The sequence below is a fragment of the Cherax quadricarinatus genome, chromosome 86, assembly GCF_038502225.1.
Source record: "Cherax quadricarinatus isolate ZL_2023a chromosome 86, ASM3850222v1, whole genome shotgun sequence".
Taxonomy (NCBI): Eukaryota; Metazoa; Arthropoda; class Malacostraca; order Decapoda; family Parastacidae; genus Cherax; species Cherax quadricarinatus.
The window spans coordinates 15,761,067-15,778,196 of record NC_091377.1 but is presented as its reverse complement, the minus strand read 5'-3'; the positions used below and the strand labels follow the sequence as shown (position 1 = coordinate 15,778,196).

Below are 17,130 nucleotides of genomic sequence, written 5' to 3'. Positions count from 1 at the left end.
CAGTAAAAACTAGGCAGTGAGAAATCTGACAGTGAAAAATTGTCACTGTAAACAAGACAGTGAAAGCTTGACAGTGTAAACAAGGTAGTGAAAACTTGGCAGTGAAAACTTGGCAATGAAAACTTGACAGTGAAAACTTGGCAATGAAAACTTGGCAGTGAAAACTTGGCAGTGAAAACTAGGGAATGAAAACTTGGCAGTGAAAAACTGACTGTTGTAAACTGACAGTGAGAACTGGACGATGAGAATTACCCCCCCCCCCCCCTTAAGTGTCCAGACTCCCGATCTTAGTGTCTAGTGTCCAAGAATTTAAAAACATTCTTACGAAATTGATGGAAATTTAATGGAATTTGATGGAAAATTAACGAAATTACGCTTTAGCAAATTTTGCTGCGTCAGCGACTGTTACGCAACGGCGATTTTGCCCACTTTGAGTCCTGTTTTAGGCCGCTTAAATTTTACCGTTAATATGTCTTTCATTTTATCGATTGACCACAAGAAACCGCCCACTCAACTATTTCAACTACCCAATAAAGTGATCAGAAAATTGTAATTTGGCCAGTCTCGCACAAATTTCAGAATACGACAATTTCAAAATAGGGTCCAGAATAAACAATGCAGATATTCATGGCACTAAAATAACATGTCCTCTGTTCATTAGTTACGTTCCCAGGCTTTACACATGAATTCCATTTTGATTTTATATTCACACAAAAAATATAGAAGATTTGCTGTTATGCATCATTTTAATAATTGTTTAAATATTGTCAGCGTATTAAAGAACACGTATTAGACCGACCATCTGGACGTATATTGGAAGAGTGACGTAATTTGTTTACGCTTGAATATTGAGAATAATTGAATATTTCTGCTACTTTAAACCTAATTTCAAGCTATTTCCATTCCTGAAACCAATGCAAATCATCTTTATTTCTGTAATATACCTTCCATTCTATCAAATGATACCAAGAAACCTAGAATACAACCATGAATACGACGCAAAATCGCTGCTTTAAACCAAAAACATGATCGCAGTTGTTTTTTCCCATTATGCGCTGCGCGGGGCAGGATTATTTTTATCAGATCTCTTACCGCATCGACATACGGTAAGAGATAAGATAAGATAAGATTTCGTTCGGATTTTTAACCCCGGAGGGTTAGCCACCCAGGATAACCCAAGAAAGTCAGTGCGTCATCGAGGACTGTCTAACTTATTTCCATTGGGGTCCTTAATCTTGTCCCCCAGGATGCGACCCACACCAGTCGACTAACACCCAGGTACCTATTTACTGCTAGGTGAACAGGACAACAGGTGTAAGGAAACGTGTCGAAATGTTTCCACCCGCCGGGAATCAAACCCGGGCCCTCCGTGTGTGAAGCGGGAGCTTCACACACAGAAAGCAGACAAGGCAAATGCGATAGTAATTATGGACAAGGTAGATTATAGGGGAAAATAACATATTAGAAGACAGGGGAAATGACATGTCCCTTAGGCCCATCAGCAAGAGAGCACCAGTTTCTCTAAAGTATTGAAGAGGATAAGAGGCACAATAAGAACATAAGAACATAAGAACGAAGGAACACTGCAGAAGGCCTACTGGCCCATGCGAGGCAGGTCCAAGTCTCCTACCGGCTTAAGCCAATGCACCCAATGTGGCATGCAAAGAGTACGTAACCTTTATTCGGCGCATGGACACACCCTCATTTACAGGCTATCTCCCCCAACCAGCGAACCAGGTTGCTAAGAGTTGATGATGGGGCCCCATCGTTCAACTAGTGACCAGGTTCTAGCCAATAAGAAGGTGGGATTGACAATCGCAGAGGTTATGTGGATACCGCTCTCCTGTCTGCCCTTGTCATTCCCATTCTAGAGCTGGTTGAAGCACGGTCTGCTATCTTGTGGCTTCTATTTCTGCCTTGCTTACCGTGGAGTGCACTATATTTATCACTGTACATAGTGTACATATTGATGTTATAAATTGGTGAAGGATAATATAAGTCTAAACTTTTTCTACTGTGTTTATTTGCTCCCATTACACCTGGGATAACAGGCCATTTGAAATCCTAGGTTGTAATACCCAACCTAGTCAGGTCAGGTCACATTGACTTAAGGGAGGAACACGGCAACCGACCTATTAGCACAAGCTATCAGGTCTAACTCACACCCACCCACATCTACTCATGTATTTATCCAACCTATTTTTAAAGCTACACAACGTTCTGGCCTCTATAACGGTACTTGGGAGTTTGTTCCACTCATCCACAACTCTATTACCAAACCAGTACTTTCCTATATCCTTCCTGAATCTGAATTTTTCCAACTTAAAACCATTGCTGCGAGTCCTGTCTAGGCTAGATATTTTCAGCACACTATTTACATCCCCTTTATTTATTCCTGTCTTCCACTTATACACCTCAATCATATCCCCCCTAATTCTACGTCTTTCTAGAGAGTGCAGTTTCAGGGCCCTTAGTCTATCCTCATAGGGAAGGTTTCTGATACATGGGATCATCTTTGTCATCCTCCTTTGTACATTTTCCAGAGAATTTATATCCATTCTGTAATACGGTGACCAAAACTGTGCAGCATAATCTAAATGAGGCCTAACCAAGGATGTATAGAGTTGAAGAACAACCTGAGGACTCCTATTATTTATGCTTCTTGATATGAAGCCAAGGATTCTATTAGCTTTATTGCGAACACTTATGCACTGTTGTCTTGGTTTCAGATTACTGCTAACCAGAACTCCTAAATCTTTTTCGCAATCCGTAATATTAAGATCTACATTATTTAGTTTATATGTGGCATGGTTATTGTCCTGTCCAACATTTAGAACTTTGCATTTGTCTATATTAAACTGCATCTGCCACTTCTCCGACCACTGCATCAGTCTATTCAAATCTTCCTGGAGTGCTCGAATGTCCTCGTCAGAATGAATTCGACGGCCTATTTTGGTGTCATCGGCAAACTTGCCGATGTCGCTCTTTATGCCCTCATCTATGTCGTTAATGTAGATTGTGAACAGCAGGGGGCCCAACACTGACCCCTGTGGAACACCGCTAGTGACGCTACCCCACTCTGATTTCTCCCCATTTATGGAAACTCTCTGCTGCCTATTTGTCAACCATGCCTCTATCCAGGAAAAAATTTCTCCTCCTATTCCATGTGCTTTAATTTTCCTCAATAGTCTCTGATGTGGGACCCTGTCAAAAGCCTTACTGAAGTCCATATACACAATATCATATTCATTACCATGATCTACCTCCTCAAATACCTTAGTGAAAAAAGTTAATAAATTCGTAAGGCAGGAACGCCCCTTTGTAAAACCATGCTGAGATTCGTTGATTAATTTATGCTTTTCAAGGTGGCTACGAACTGCCTCGGCAATTATTGATTCCATAAATTTTCCCACTATGGAGGTTAGGCTTATTGGTCTATAGTTCGAAGCTAAGGACCTGTCACCTGTTTTGAAAATAGGTATCACATTTGCCATTTTCCACTTATCTGGCACCATGCCAGTTTGTAGTGATATGTTGAAAAGATTAGCCAAAGGTGTGCTAAGCTCCTCTTTACATTCCTTTAGAACCCTTGCATACAGTTCATCAGGGCCTGGGGATTTGTTAGGTTTTAATTTATCTATTTGCCTAAGGACCATGTCACTTGTGACCCTAATAGTGCACAGTTTATTATCGTCCTGTTCTACATAATTTATCATTACTGGAATATCGCTGGTATCCTCCTGTGTAAAAACTGAGAGGAAGTATGTGTTAAAAATTCTACACATTTCCTTATCACTGTCAGTGAGCTGACCCGAGGAACTTTTGAGTGGGCCTATCTTGTCCCTGATCTTACTTCTGTATACCTGAAAGAATCCTTTTGGGTTAGTCTTCGATTCTCTTGCAACTTTAACCTCATAATCTCTTTTTGCTTTTCTAATTCCCTTTTTTATTTCTCTCTTTAACTGAATATATCGATTTCTTAATTGCCCCTCTCCTCTTTTGATTTGCCTATATATGCCTCTCTTTTGACCAATCAGATATTTTAATCTATTGTTCATCCATTTAGGATCATTTTTGTTTGATCTGATTTCCCTATTTGGAACATAATTTGACTGAGCAGCTAGAACTATGCCCTGGAAAGCATCATATCGGCAACCATCACCACCTACCTGACCCTTAGTCAGGTCATTCCAGTTCAGCCCACCTAAGTAATTTTTCAGTCCTATGAAATCAGCCAAGCGAAAGTCAGGGACGGAGACTTGATTGCCATTATTAGGGGAATTCCGTGATATATTAAAACTGAGTGATTTGTGATCACTCTCCCCAAGCTCATCATTAACCTCAAGATTATTAATTAGTGTTTCCCTACTGGCAAGAACCAAGTCAAGGAGGTTATTTCCCCTAGTTGGCTCTGTCACAAACTGTTTTAAAAAACAATCCTGGATCGTATCAAGAAAGTCACCCGACTCTAAATTTCCTGTCAAATTGCTCCAGTCAATCTGTCTATAGTTGAAATCTCCCATTAGCACAACATTTTCGTATGTAGATGCCTTATGAATTTCGTCCCATAGAAGTTTACTGCACTCCCTATCAAGATTTGGGGCCCTGTAAATCACACCCAAAATTAGTTTTTCTCGGCCCTCGAGAAGCTGTAACCAAACAGATTCAGTGGCTGACGCTTCTAATTTAATATCTTGTCTAACACAACAATTTAAATTGTCTCTGACATACATCGCTACTCCACCACCTTTCCTGTTGACCCTGTCAGTGTGGAATAATTTATAGCCTTGTATGTGACATTCAGAGGGCATCTCTCTATCTTTCAGATTGAGCCAGGTCTCTGTTATAGCAATAATATCTATGTTTCCTGCACTTGCAATTAATCTTAGCTCATCTATCTTATTTCTAACACTCCTGCTATTAGTATAGTAAACCTTAAGGGAGCTAGTCCCTTGCTGCCCTCTGCTGTCCCCCTTTGTTTGCTGACCTGTTCTATTGTCTTTATTTATAACTTCATGCTGAATGCCTTTTATACATTTACTGTTTCCAACCCTAGTGTTGCAACCTGCTTGTTTCCCACACACACCCATACCTCTATCTTCCATCAGTTTAAAATCATAGGCATTTCACCAATGGCCTTCTCAATCGAGTCTGCAAGTGCTACCACCCCTGCCCCAGAGAGATGTACCCCATCCCTTGCATACATATCATGTTTGCCATAAAAGTTGTTCCAGTTGTCAATGAATGGGATTGCAAGTTCCTTGCAGTATCTGTCTAGCCAGCAATTTACACCAATTGCCCTAGACAACCATTCATTTCCTACTCCCCTTCTAGGCAAGCAGCAGGAGAGGTAAGAACTAGATTACAGATTGAGAAGAGTGAAAATTTCCTAGTCAAGGAACTGAGGATCACAGATGCGGAGGGCACGGAGAAAGAGAGAAATAAGAACACTTCTTGACAGAGTGAGCATGCCAAGAAAAGTAATGAATGTACATGCCACTGTGCACAGGTTTGCGATAAACAGAAAAAAGAAAAACCTGTCGCCGAGCGATGGACACGTACATCATGGAAAAGAAGCAAAGAGTTATATTCTCATTCAGCTTTAAACTTGATGGAAGGAGCAAAATTGTTAAAGAAATTGAGAAATGGTTAGAAGAGACCAGAGTCATGAGGCCAAAGAACAAAGATGTTATCTACATAGCGGAGCCAGGGAGAAGGGCGCACATAAATAGTAGGATGAGCAGTTTCGAAGTATTCCATGTAAATATTAACTAGAACAAGGGATAGAGGAGAGCCCAAAGCGACACCGAAGGTTTGAGAATAATATTTACCTTAAAAGCAAAAGTCCACACGAAGGTGAATAAGATCAAGAAATGGAAAAGGATATTTATGTACAGTTCAGGACATTTATTAGAGGAAACGTTTCGCCACGAGTGGTTTCTTCAGTCCTAATACAGAGAAAAGTATGTATGTATAATGTTCGCCAAGACAAGGGTCCTGGCACGGGTCTTAATCTTGAGATGACCCGTCTCTGGCTCCTGAAGGAGAATTGATTCTTCATTGTTGCAGCATATACTGCTCAAGCACTGTTCTGGACAGTTCAGTTAGTGTGCCTCATAAGAAACCATGATTTGGTACTGAGGTTACTCCATCTCAGCTGTTTCCTGAGCTGGGGACTGGGCTCTGTCCGCTCTGATAATCTGCAGATTCATGGCATCCGCTGTCTCCTCCTCTGTCAGTAGGCATACCCTCAGGAGTGTGCTGACCATCTGTTGCTCTGTTGTTCCGTGGAGGTGATTGTGTTGCAGATAATATCCATGAATGCCTTGATGAGTGTTAAGAGATCCTCCCTGTTGAGGGCCTGCGTTGTCGGTGGGTTCGAAGCAGTGGATATTATCTGGGCTGTTGTAATCTGTGGGGTCTCCTGAGGGTTGTATTTCTTCACTGTGCACACCGTGGCCTGTTGCTGTATGCCAAGTTGGGTAGCCGGCATCTGCTGGTGAGGTGCAGGCACAGCCTGCATAGTGGCTGTGCCGGGCAAGGAGTACCTGTGTTGCCGTGTTATGGCCGGTGGGGGCTCGTGTAGTGCCGTCTGCTGATTGTGTTGCCCAGATGTTTCCTGTTGGTGCCGCTTGTTCCTCATGTTTTTGTTTCTTCGTTGCGGTAGTGGGGGAGAATGCTCCTGTTCATGACGCCTGGTTGACTCTTCAAGGGTCGGAAATTCCTGGGCATTGAGTTGGGTTGCCTGATATGAGTTCTGCAGTATTGCAGGATTCCCTGCACCCATCGTCTGCTGAGGGTGATGCTCTGCCGTAGCCTGCTGTCTCGTTATTGGCGTGTTCCAGGCCTCACGAATTCTAGCGAGCCTCTCGGGGTATCGAGGGTTCCAGGCATGGTGTTTTTGCCTGCAATTCGGGCATCGTGGAGTGGGTGGCAATGCATTCCTCGGTAGGGTGGGGCTGGCTGCAGGCACAGCAGATTACTCTGTTAGGACAGAGTGCACCCAGGTGTCCGTAATGCTGGCACTTGAAACAGCGAACTGGTTCTGCCGTGAAGGTCCTGACATCATACCTGCCCCAAGAACCGAGGTCCAGCTGGGATGGCAGAGATCCTACATGCTGAATGAGGACCTGCCGGCTTGGTGCACTGCCTGCGGACTTTGCCTTGAGACGCTGATCTGACACGACTCTGGGGTGAGCTGTTACTGCCTCGATGGGCATCATCAGCGGGTATCGCATCACTACACCCTTGGTGATCTTCTGCCGAGAATCCAGTTCCTCCAGAGTAAAGGAGCGGTCTGTCTCCATGACTCTCTTCAAGGTGGTATGCATTTACCTGTTGAAAGGAGTCAGTATTGGCTCTCCTTTCAGGTTGAACCATATCTTGAACCTCAGTTTGTGCCGTGTTTCTAGGTGTGCAACCACGCTGTAGTGGGTTTTGTGTTCCCCATAAGCCTTTACCTTGAATCTGGAAGGTAATCTGAGCTGGTTTATCTGCTCCTTGGAGGGACGGCGTGTCTTACTGTTATTCACATTGATCCATCCTTCCGTATTCGCTGGCTGCATGGTTAGGCTTGTCATATCTGGAGACTTCCTCTGATGACACGGAGCGGTCTCGCAACTTCTTCGCTAGGATTGCGCCCCACATTTCTAAATCCGAGTCCTCCGTCGTGTCCCTGGAACATCGTGACCTCTTCCTTTCGGCAGAAGCCATGTGTCTGTCCACGTACGTCTGACTTCTGTGTATCTCCTTACGGTGTGTGTACAGAGAAAACTAAGAAAACGCATGTATATATAGTGGCAGGAGTCAGGTGAAGAGTCACGTGGATAGAGGTGGTAGTGGTGGTGGTTGTAGTAGTGGTAGTAATAGTAGTAGTAGTAGTAGTAATAGTAGTAGTAGTAGTAGTAGTAGTAGTAGTAGTAGTAATAGTAGTAGTAGTAGTAGCAGTAGTAGTAGTAGTAGTAGTAGTAGTAGTAGTAGTAGTAGTAGTAGTAGTAGTAGTAGAAGTAGTAGTAGTAGTAGTAGTAGCAGTAGTAGTAGTGGTAGTAATAGAACTAAGGTGGTGGGACGGATGGCTACAGAGGGACCTGCGAACATCATGATACAGCAGCCTCCAGAGTGGGTAATATCCTGTTGATTAGTGACGTTTGCTTTATAGTGTTACTGACAGCAATTAGTGCAGCTTCTATGCACTTTCTGTCTCAGTCTTCTTTAATCACTAGTTTAGCCTCACTGAATTTCATGAGGTGTCCAACATCGTCCCTCTGTTAAACACACGCGTTTTTACGGTCATCATTTCTGCAAGCATTTTTGTGTTCGGTGATCCTAATATCCAGAGATCTGGCTGTTTCCCCCACATATACTTTGTCACACACCCTACATGGTACAGTGTAAATTCCTGCATCTGTGCCAGAATCATGCTTGGGTTTTTGTATCAGGTTCCTAATAGTAGTTGATGAGCTGGTAGATATTTTAGCCAGTTTGCTGTCAAACATTTTTGAAACGTTAGTAGCAACGTTGATGACCGGTAAAACGATGTAATTTGCAGGCCTTTCTTCAACTTGATTGGTGATGTTGTTGTTGAGGATACGTGTCGCACGTTTCCTGCAGTCACGTATAAAGTGTAGGGGAAAGTGTAGTGAACTAAAAGAATGGGTGATGTATGTGCATTCTTTTTAGAAGAACTGCAGACTCGAAATTCTAAACTGTACATAAGTACATACCATTTCCTCAAGATCAAGAAGGACATTAGTAGCTATAGAGAGAGGAAGAAACCCTTCAGTGGTCTTCACTCTGAAAAAATTAAGATCATCACCAAGACTCATGTCATGACTAAGCATCTTACAGGTCGGGAGAGAGCGAACATGTTGATGAAGTTTTGAGGGTGACGGAGGTGAGCAAGAGATAAAGTACCAAGAATGGGAGTGAGTTGTAGCCAGACAAGAGGCGAGAAAATAAGAGACAGAGCCTCTGGAGGATATGATGGGACGTAGAGCGATATCAGGATTATTAGTTTTAGGAGGATGATAGAAATAAGGCAGAGAGACAAATAACACGGAAACGTTGAACAAAGTCAAAGTCAAGAGGACAGAGATCGGAGAGAGTCCGAAGTTAACTGTTCTAAGTTCTCTTGATGCCATCAAGAGGATTGGAAACGAGAGGAGTGTAAGTACGTAAGTCAGAAAGCAATGCTTCAGCTTTGCGGAGGAAATCCTCGCCATCAAGGACAACCAACAAATTGCCTTTGTTGGATGAATGAATGACAATATTGGTATTAGATTTAAGAGAAGAAAGGGCAAGTTGAGAGCGTCGAATTAAGAGAGATAATCAGTGAAAACTTCGTAATAAAAAATAGGCAGTAAAAACTTGGCAGTGAAAACTTAAAGTGGTGGACTTGAATTCATGGCGAGTCCTGAAACCCAGAGACTACCCACTGGACCAGCTGATTTTAATAAGATTTATCCAAGAATCCCACACCAGCATGGCTGGTGTGGGAGTCACCTGTAAAAACCTGCAATTGTGGCCACAGTGGACCCCATGCTAACCTCCCTATGGTGTATAGAAATATGCTTAGTCGAATGAATCGTATTAGAGCCAGATGGTAGAGTGGTTAACAGGTTAACACACTGGCCTCTGAATTTTAAGACTCATCATGGGTTCGAGTCCACCATTAGATCTGTGATTTATTTACTATGTCAGGTCTTCCAGCGTCTGCAGTAATTATTCTCTGTAGCGCCACAGGTACGAGTGTTATTCCGGTGCAGCATTTTTCAAAAGTTTCTTGTTAAGCTTATAGTCGAAGAGCAAAAAGTCTAGGTGGTAACGACTGTGTAGTTGTTTAATTTGAAATTTGCTGAGTTGTTTGAAGTACTTGTGAACGAGGTTATCAGAAGGTATTCCATCTTGCAAATGGCGCCATTCTTGCGACTTTAACTGTAAAATAGAATTAGAAGGTTAGCAAACAAGAATTTTATTTAGTAAGCAATATCAAGAAATATCTGTGTATTCACCTATTTGTGGTTGTAGGGATCGATTCACAGCTCCTGGCCCCGGAACATCGCTAGTCGCAACTAGATTCACCCTCTCTCCTTGCTCTAAGAGCCTTATCGTACCTCTGTGTATGGATCCTGCCTCCACTACTTCATTCTCCAGACTGTTCCACTTCTGGTAACTCTATGACTGAAGAAATACTTCCAAACTTTCCTATGACTCATCTGAGTTTTTAACTTCCAGTTGTGTCCTCTTATTCCTGTGTTCTGTCTCTGAAACATTCTGGCCCTGTTCACCTTGTCAGTTCTCAGTATTTTATATGTTGTTATCATGTCCTCTCTATCCCTCCTGTCGCCCAGTGTCATCAGGTTGAGTTCCCTCAATCTCTCCTCGTAGGACATCCCTTAGCTCTAGGACTAGTCTTGATGGAAACTCTTGCAATTTCTATAATTTATTGATGTGCTTGACCAAGTATGGGTTGCATCCAGCCTGACGTATACGGTGTACAGTGTCGTAAATGACTTTTCACTTAGATGTCGAAATGCTATTAGGTTTGCCAGGCGCCCAAATCCTGCCTGCGCCTCAAGGGATGTGCTCAGTATGATGGTCACCCCAAGATCCTTTTCCTTGAATGAGTTTTGCAGTTTTTGACCCCTTAGGCTGTACTCTATCTACAGTCGTCTTTGTCTTTCCCAAAGTTTCATTTTTTTTGTACTTGGAGTTAAACTCCAGGAGCCATTTTTCATACTAGGCTTACAACCTGTCCTGATCCCCTTGTTGACTTACTTGATCCTCGTCAGTTTAAATTCTCTTCATTCGTTTCACACTATCTGCAAACAGGGACACCTCTGAATCTATCCCATTCGTCAAATCATTCACACATATACTAGAAACAGCACTGGTCCTAGGACTGGCCCTTGTGTATCCCCATTCGAGACGTTCGCTCACTCTGACACCTCATATCATACCATCAGAAGTTTTTTCCTTCCTGTGAGGTATTCCTTGATTCCTTGTAGTAGTTTCCTGTTATTTCAGCTTGATTCTCTAGCTTTTCAACCAGTCTCTTGTGTGGTACTGTGTCGAAAGCCTTCTTACAGTCCAAATAAATGGTCTATCCATCTCTCTCTCTTCTGTCTTACTTCTGTTACCTTGTTGTACAACTCCAGTAGGTTTCTGAAGACCATTCCTTTCTAGGTACTCCACCACTTTTCTCCTGATAATCCTCTCCATAACTTTACATACTGTTATAATTATAACTAAGCACTATTTACATACTATACCTGTCATCGACACTGGTATGTAGTTTAATGTTGCCTGTCTGTCTAATTGTAGACAGCCTGTACTGTCTGCACAGACAGCCCATGCTGTCTGCCAGCTTAGTTCATATTTCGCGCCATGCTGGTGCTGCCATCTATAGGCCTTGCCACTTCAGTATGCCCAGACTTGCCTCGCTCTCACTCACACAGCGGCCTGGCTTCAACACACAAGGCCTCCCAGCTCTCTCTCGTGGGCATGGCCCTCCCGGGCCATGGGCACAAACACACAAGCCTGTGTAACCCACCACTACTTAACAATAAAGTAAGAAGCCTCCGAAGAATTATATCATTCACAACCCGCTACAGCTACTAAACAAGCCCATTATAAATGGTGACAGCGGTGCTCCGCAGCAGTTGTGTTTGCCTGGAGAGAAGGAGGAAGAGGTATGAAGTCATCTTCACTTCATCACCCTACACAAGAAGCATCCGTCTCTCAACGAGTTATCCTGATGTCGTGTCTGCACTTTTGAGCATCCAGACACAGGTACTAGCAGGATCCAGCCGAAATTTGCCGAATTTCTTCGAGAATTGTACGTGGCGTCCCAGTGACTCCACGCTACAGTGTCCCACGCTGTTTCTCAAGTCACGTGTTCAGCGTCACTTGTATGTTGCTGTTGTTGTTCAGCTCAGCACAGCTGTTTCAGCAAGCCAGAGGTGAGTTTTGTGGTGATTTCTGCGTCCAGTGTGAGCTTCTCCACGTGTTTGTGGGTGGAGGAGGAGGAGGAATGGCCAGATGCCCGCCCTGCCATACACTCACGCACGCTCCTCGCCACCACACTACCATACACTCACCACTGCCCACTCCCTCTGCTGTGTTTTCTGCTGTTTTTCGTATGAATTCATTGCCAGTGCTGTGTATCCGAGTGCCCGAGGCCACTCGAAGCTACGTGGATTACGACGTCACGTGGGTGTGGGCGATGTCACGTAGACCTACAAAGCCACGCGAGTTACCAGATGTCCCAGGCCTCATGCTGTGGTCTGCTGCCCGCATCACATCGACGCCACCTACGATGCTGCCCGACTTCATGACGTCACGATGTCTGTTGACGTCACCTCACGATGTCTGCCTGACGTCACCTCGAGATGTCTGCTGACGTCACCCACGATGCTGCCCGACTTCATGACGTCACGATGTCTGCTGACGTCACCTCACGATGTCTGCCTGACGTCACCTCGAGATGTCTGTTGACGTCACTGCTGCTGACATCACCTTGCGACATCACGCCTGACATCACATGATGTCACATCGAGTGTTCTAGTAATTATTTCAGGATTGTCGAGAACATTGAGAGAAGATATATGTCGTGTGTTAATTAATTCCTCTCAGTCAGTGTTCTCACATTTTAGTATGTCTTAGTCAGTTTTATGCACAGAAAAGCATCATTTGCTAGTTAAGCCATGTTGTACCGTATGTACAGCGGTGTGTTTGTAAGTTTTCCGTGTGTCCAGTGAGGTCTGTGGTCAGACCCTTGAGTTGCACCACTGTGCTGTCACCCGCGTGACCAGTGTTTGACAGCTGATTACTCAGCCCCGAGTGACCGAGCCCTCTTGTACAGAAAGCTTTTATGCTCGTCGCTCGTGATGTTCTGTAGAATCGTACCTGCTACGATTCCCATCGAGATTTGTTTCACTTCACCTCCAGACCTTCAGAGTGCAGTTATATGTAGAGAAACAAGTCTGGGGACGCTTAGACTAACCTCTGCTATAACTCCAACTGTCGAGAGATGATACTCGTCAAGCCGCAGCCAGGCCTGTCGGCAGGCGTTGTGTCAGCCTCGTGTCACAAGCTTCAGTGAGCAGCCTGCACAAAGAAGATGTCACTTTGACTGCTAGCTCTCTCACTGCAGTCTGGTGTATGATGTTACGACTCCCAGATGTTTCGCCCAGTCGTCTCTGCCACGACTCACTCCATGCTCGCCGGTAGTGACAGCCCAGCGACAGTACCAGCCGAGAAGTGTCCTCCTGAGTCGCTTGCCAGAAGTCCTGCCCAGTTGCCGAGTTTTGTCGACGCCTCACTCGAGGGCACCAGCATGTCGTGCCCCAGGTTGAGTGAAAACCTGCAGCGACTCCTACGATGTCTGCTTCACTGTTCCAGAGGAGACCGTACCCTGTTACGTCACAGCTCAGCCGCAGCGATGTCTCCCGTGTTGCAGTATCTGTCCAGACGCAGGAAGGCGTGCAGTGATGCCCATCGACGCTCACTGCCTATGACCACGATGTTTAGCACACCCCACATGTTTTTTTCTTCCCTCCCTGTAGGAAGTTTTTTTTTCCCATGTCCATATGTATATATATGTTCTTATTTTGTGTTCTGTGCCCTGTTCCTACGAGAGAGAGACCGAGTTTCTTTTACTACCAGTATTGTCGCGTCGGGACGACGCGCGGTAGGTGGCCGAGCGTATGTAGACAGCCTGTACTGTCTGCACAGACAGCCCATGCTGTCTGCCAGCTTAGTTCATATTTCGCGCCATGCTGGTGCTGCCATCTATAGGCCTTGCCACTTCAGTATGCCCAGACTTGCCTCGCTCTCACTCACACAGCGGCCTGGCTTCAACACACAAGGCCTCCCAGCTCTCTCTCGTGGGCATGGCCCTCCCGGGCCATGGGCACAAACACACAAGCCTGTGTAACCCACCACTACTTAACAATAAAGTAAGAAGCCTCCGAAGAATTATATCATTCACAACCCGCTACAGCTACTAAACAAGCCCATTATATAATTTCTTAAAAGTTGGGACTACATTTTTTGTCTTCCACACCTCAGGGAGTTTCCGTTTCGATAGATTTGCCGAAGACTGATGAGAGCGGTGCACAAAGTACATCTCCTCCCTCTCTCAGGACCAATGGAGAGATGTTATCTGGGCCCATTGCCTTCGGGGTATCTGGTTCATCTAGCAGTTTCTCCACCTCCTCCTCGGTTGTGTGCAGTGTGTCCAGCATTTGCTGGTGCACCCTACTGCATCAGTTTGCTGGAAGCCTCTGTCTCCACTGTGAATACTTTCGTAAATCTTGTGCTGAGCTCTTCATATAATTCCTGGTCGCTCCTTGTAAGCTCCCCTCTTTCCTTCCTCCGGCATATTACATGGTTCCTGACTGTTGATTTCCTTCTGATGTGGTTATATAACAACTTTGAGTCAGATTTGGTTTTTGATATGTCATTCATATATTGCCCCTCATATTCCTTATCTGAGCATATTTGTTTCTGGCTCTATGGCTCAACTCCTTGTTTTTCAATGTCCTTAGCCTTCTACATTTTTTCCATGCTCTAGCACACCTGGCTCTGGCCTCTCAACACCTCCAGGCAAACCATGGGTTCTCTTTGGTTTTCCTATTGCTTCTGTTGCTCCCTGGGCACGAACTTCTCTGCCTCCCTTCACTTTGTGGTCACATGTTCCATCTTATTTACTGTCTTTCCCTCTAGCTCTCTTTTCCACTGCACCTAGTGCAGGAATTGCCTCATGCCTGTGTAGACCCCTTTTTTGAAGTTCACTCTACTCGAAACTTAGGATCACATGATCACAAGTGCCAATGGGTCTTCCATGCATAATGTCTCCTGTCTGAACCGTTCAAGGTGAATACAAGGTCCAGCCTTGCTCATTCATCCTCTTCCCTCTCTCTAGTTGTGTCCCTAACATGTTGGTGCATGAAGTTTTCCAGGACCCTCTCCAGCATTTTTGCCCTCCATGTCTCTGGTCCCCACACACTCCACGAGTGTGTCATATGCAAAGACGGGAGAGTGTAGTCTCCCAACCTCGACACTGATGACAAGTAGACGGCCAGAAACCAAAACGTGGTTTAATAGAATATAATTTGTTACGTATCATATCAGACCAACGTTGTCGCCAGTGGTTGCAAAGGTGGCAGGAAATTACAGCAAATAGTCTGTGAATGGAAAACCTCTATATGAAACTAAGATGTTATGTACTGCTGACCGTGCAGCAGTGTTCTCCAGTTCATTGCCCTGTATGACTGGAGACCCAACAGAAAACAATATCTTTGCTTTTGCTAGAGATGCGACATAACCAAAGTTGTAAACGAAGGATCGGGGAATGAGGTGAATCAAATTTTTTAAAGCTTGCAAAGCACTAAGGTAATCTGAAATTCCTACAAATGGTGACACAGGCAGAGATGAAATGTGAATAAATGCTATGAGAAGTGCTAGTAAAGTCTAATGAATGCCCTCGCACTACGCTGTCCGGAAGCACTGCTGCAGACCTGACACCTTCAGAAGATTTAAAACCATTGGTGTACACTGTAATGGCATAAGAGTGAGACAGGAAGTATTTGGGTATTTGGGTTTTCGCGCATGGCAGTGAGAAAGAACAGACATGAACCGTTGAAACTTCCCAGGGGGAAAGGGAAAAGTGAGAGACTACATGAACATATAAAGGTGGCAACTGAAGAGAAGACAAGAGTGAATGTAGACGAAGAGAAAAGGACGCAGTAAACAAGGGCAACGAACAAACAATGAATCTCTACTAACATCCGTTACTATCCTATATATGGAAGGATTGTGCAGGTCATGAGAGCAAACAAAACAGCGGAGGCAATGAGTATCACGGCAATCGTTCAAAGATGGAACATTCGCCTATGCAAATAGGTTCTTGTTATGCAGGGTTCTGCATGACATCGTAATGTACATATAGTAGAGAAGTGTGCCACAATAGTATGAATGTTATAATTGTAAAGAATAATTTTATAATTCATAATGTGCATTTGGGGGTACTGTAAAGTACTCTAACTGTAATTATAAAGAAATCCTGCTAGGTATTTATTTTCCAACTGTGTTTGGGTATGCGGGGTAAGCGTGGCTGGGAGGAGTCACGTGGAGTCAGCATGACATGGAGGCTGGTATCGGAGATTCAAATTCAAATTCAAAGTTTATTCTCTATAAGGATTACAATGCTGAGTTTACAGAAATTTGGTGTTTAAGCTGTGTGTTTAAGCTAAGTTTGTAGTTGTGTATTCCTTTTGTTTAACTAACTAAAGCCATAGGCTCTTCTATGGCTTACCTGTATGCTCACCTAGGCTCTGACATGGTCAGGGTGCTGTGGGATGAGTGAGGAAATAAGAAATGGGGTTGGTATTATTATTATTATAATAAAAAACGAAGCGCTAAACCACAAGGGCTATATAGCAACGGGGTTGGTAGTGGAGTAGTGACGGCCTGGCGCTGACTCGGCCTGGTGGTTATGGTGGCTGGACCTCCAGCCAGCTGGTTCTTGTGTACCCTCATTTGGGCATTTAGGATAGAAGATAGATGAAGGTGTTTCTAGAGTGTGTATATAGTGTTATGTTGAATAAATAGATATATTTTCCTAACTGGGATTTTTGCCTAACCCTCTGTTAACCAACCCATTGAAGTAACACTTACTGGTTTAGCGCTTTCTGTTTTGACTGGGATAGCCCTGGGTGACCTGTTTATGCTTGAGATGTATGTAACTTTTTACCTTTGCCCCCCCTCAAGGAAGGTTCCTTGATGTTGGTGAGGGGCTCTTGATTTAGGGAATTGGATCTGTGCTCCAGTTCCCCAAATTAAGCCTGAATGCCTTCCACATCCCCCCCCCAGGCGCTGTATAATCCTCCGGGTTTAGCGCTTCCCCTTGATTGTAATAATAATAATAATAATTACCTTTGCCCTTAGACAAGGTTCTAGCCCCCAGCTGTCCCACCTTTTCTGCGTAACATGGGGGCCTGTATATGGGAGAATTATCAAATTTTATGTGGTAATTCAAGTTTGCAACCTGGGAAGTCAATAATCATTGTTTACTGGGTTGGTCAGAGGAAGCATTCACTATAACACTCACACTAAAATAATTTACCT

General features: G+C 44.2%; 1 protein-coding gene across 1 annotated transcript in view; it reads right to left on the bottom strand.

Annotated features, from left to right (window-relative positions):
* Positions 1-5,192: 5,192 nt before the first annotated feature.
* The window catches only part of LOC128703087 (carbohydrate sulfotransferase 11-like), a 237,080-nt gene continuing 225,142 nt past the window's right edge, over positions 5,193-17,130 (bottom strand). Inside the window, exon 7 of the mRNA XM_070103663.1 lies at positions 5,193-9,933. Coding sequence (XP_069959764.1) covers positions 9,751-9,933 — 183 coding nt within the window. The 3' untranslated portion in view covers positions 5,193-9,750. The remainder of the gene's footprint in view (positions 9,934-17,130) is intronic.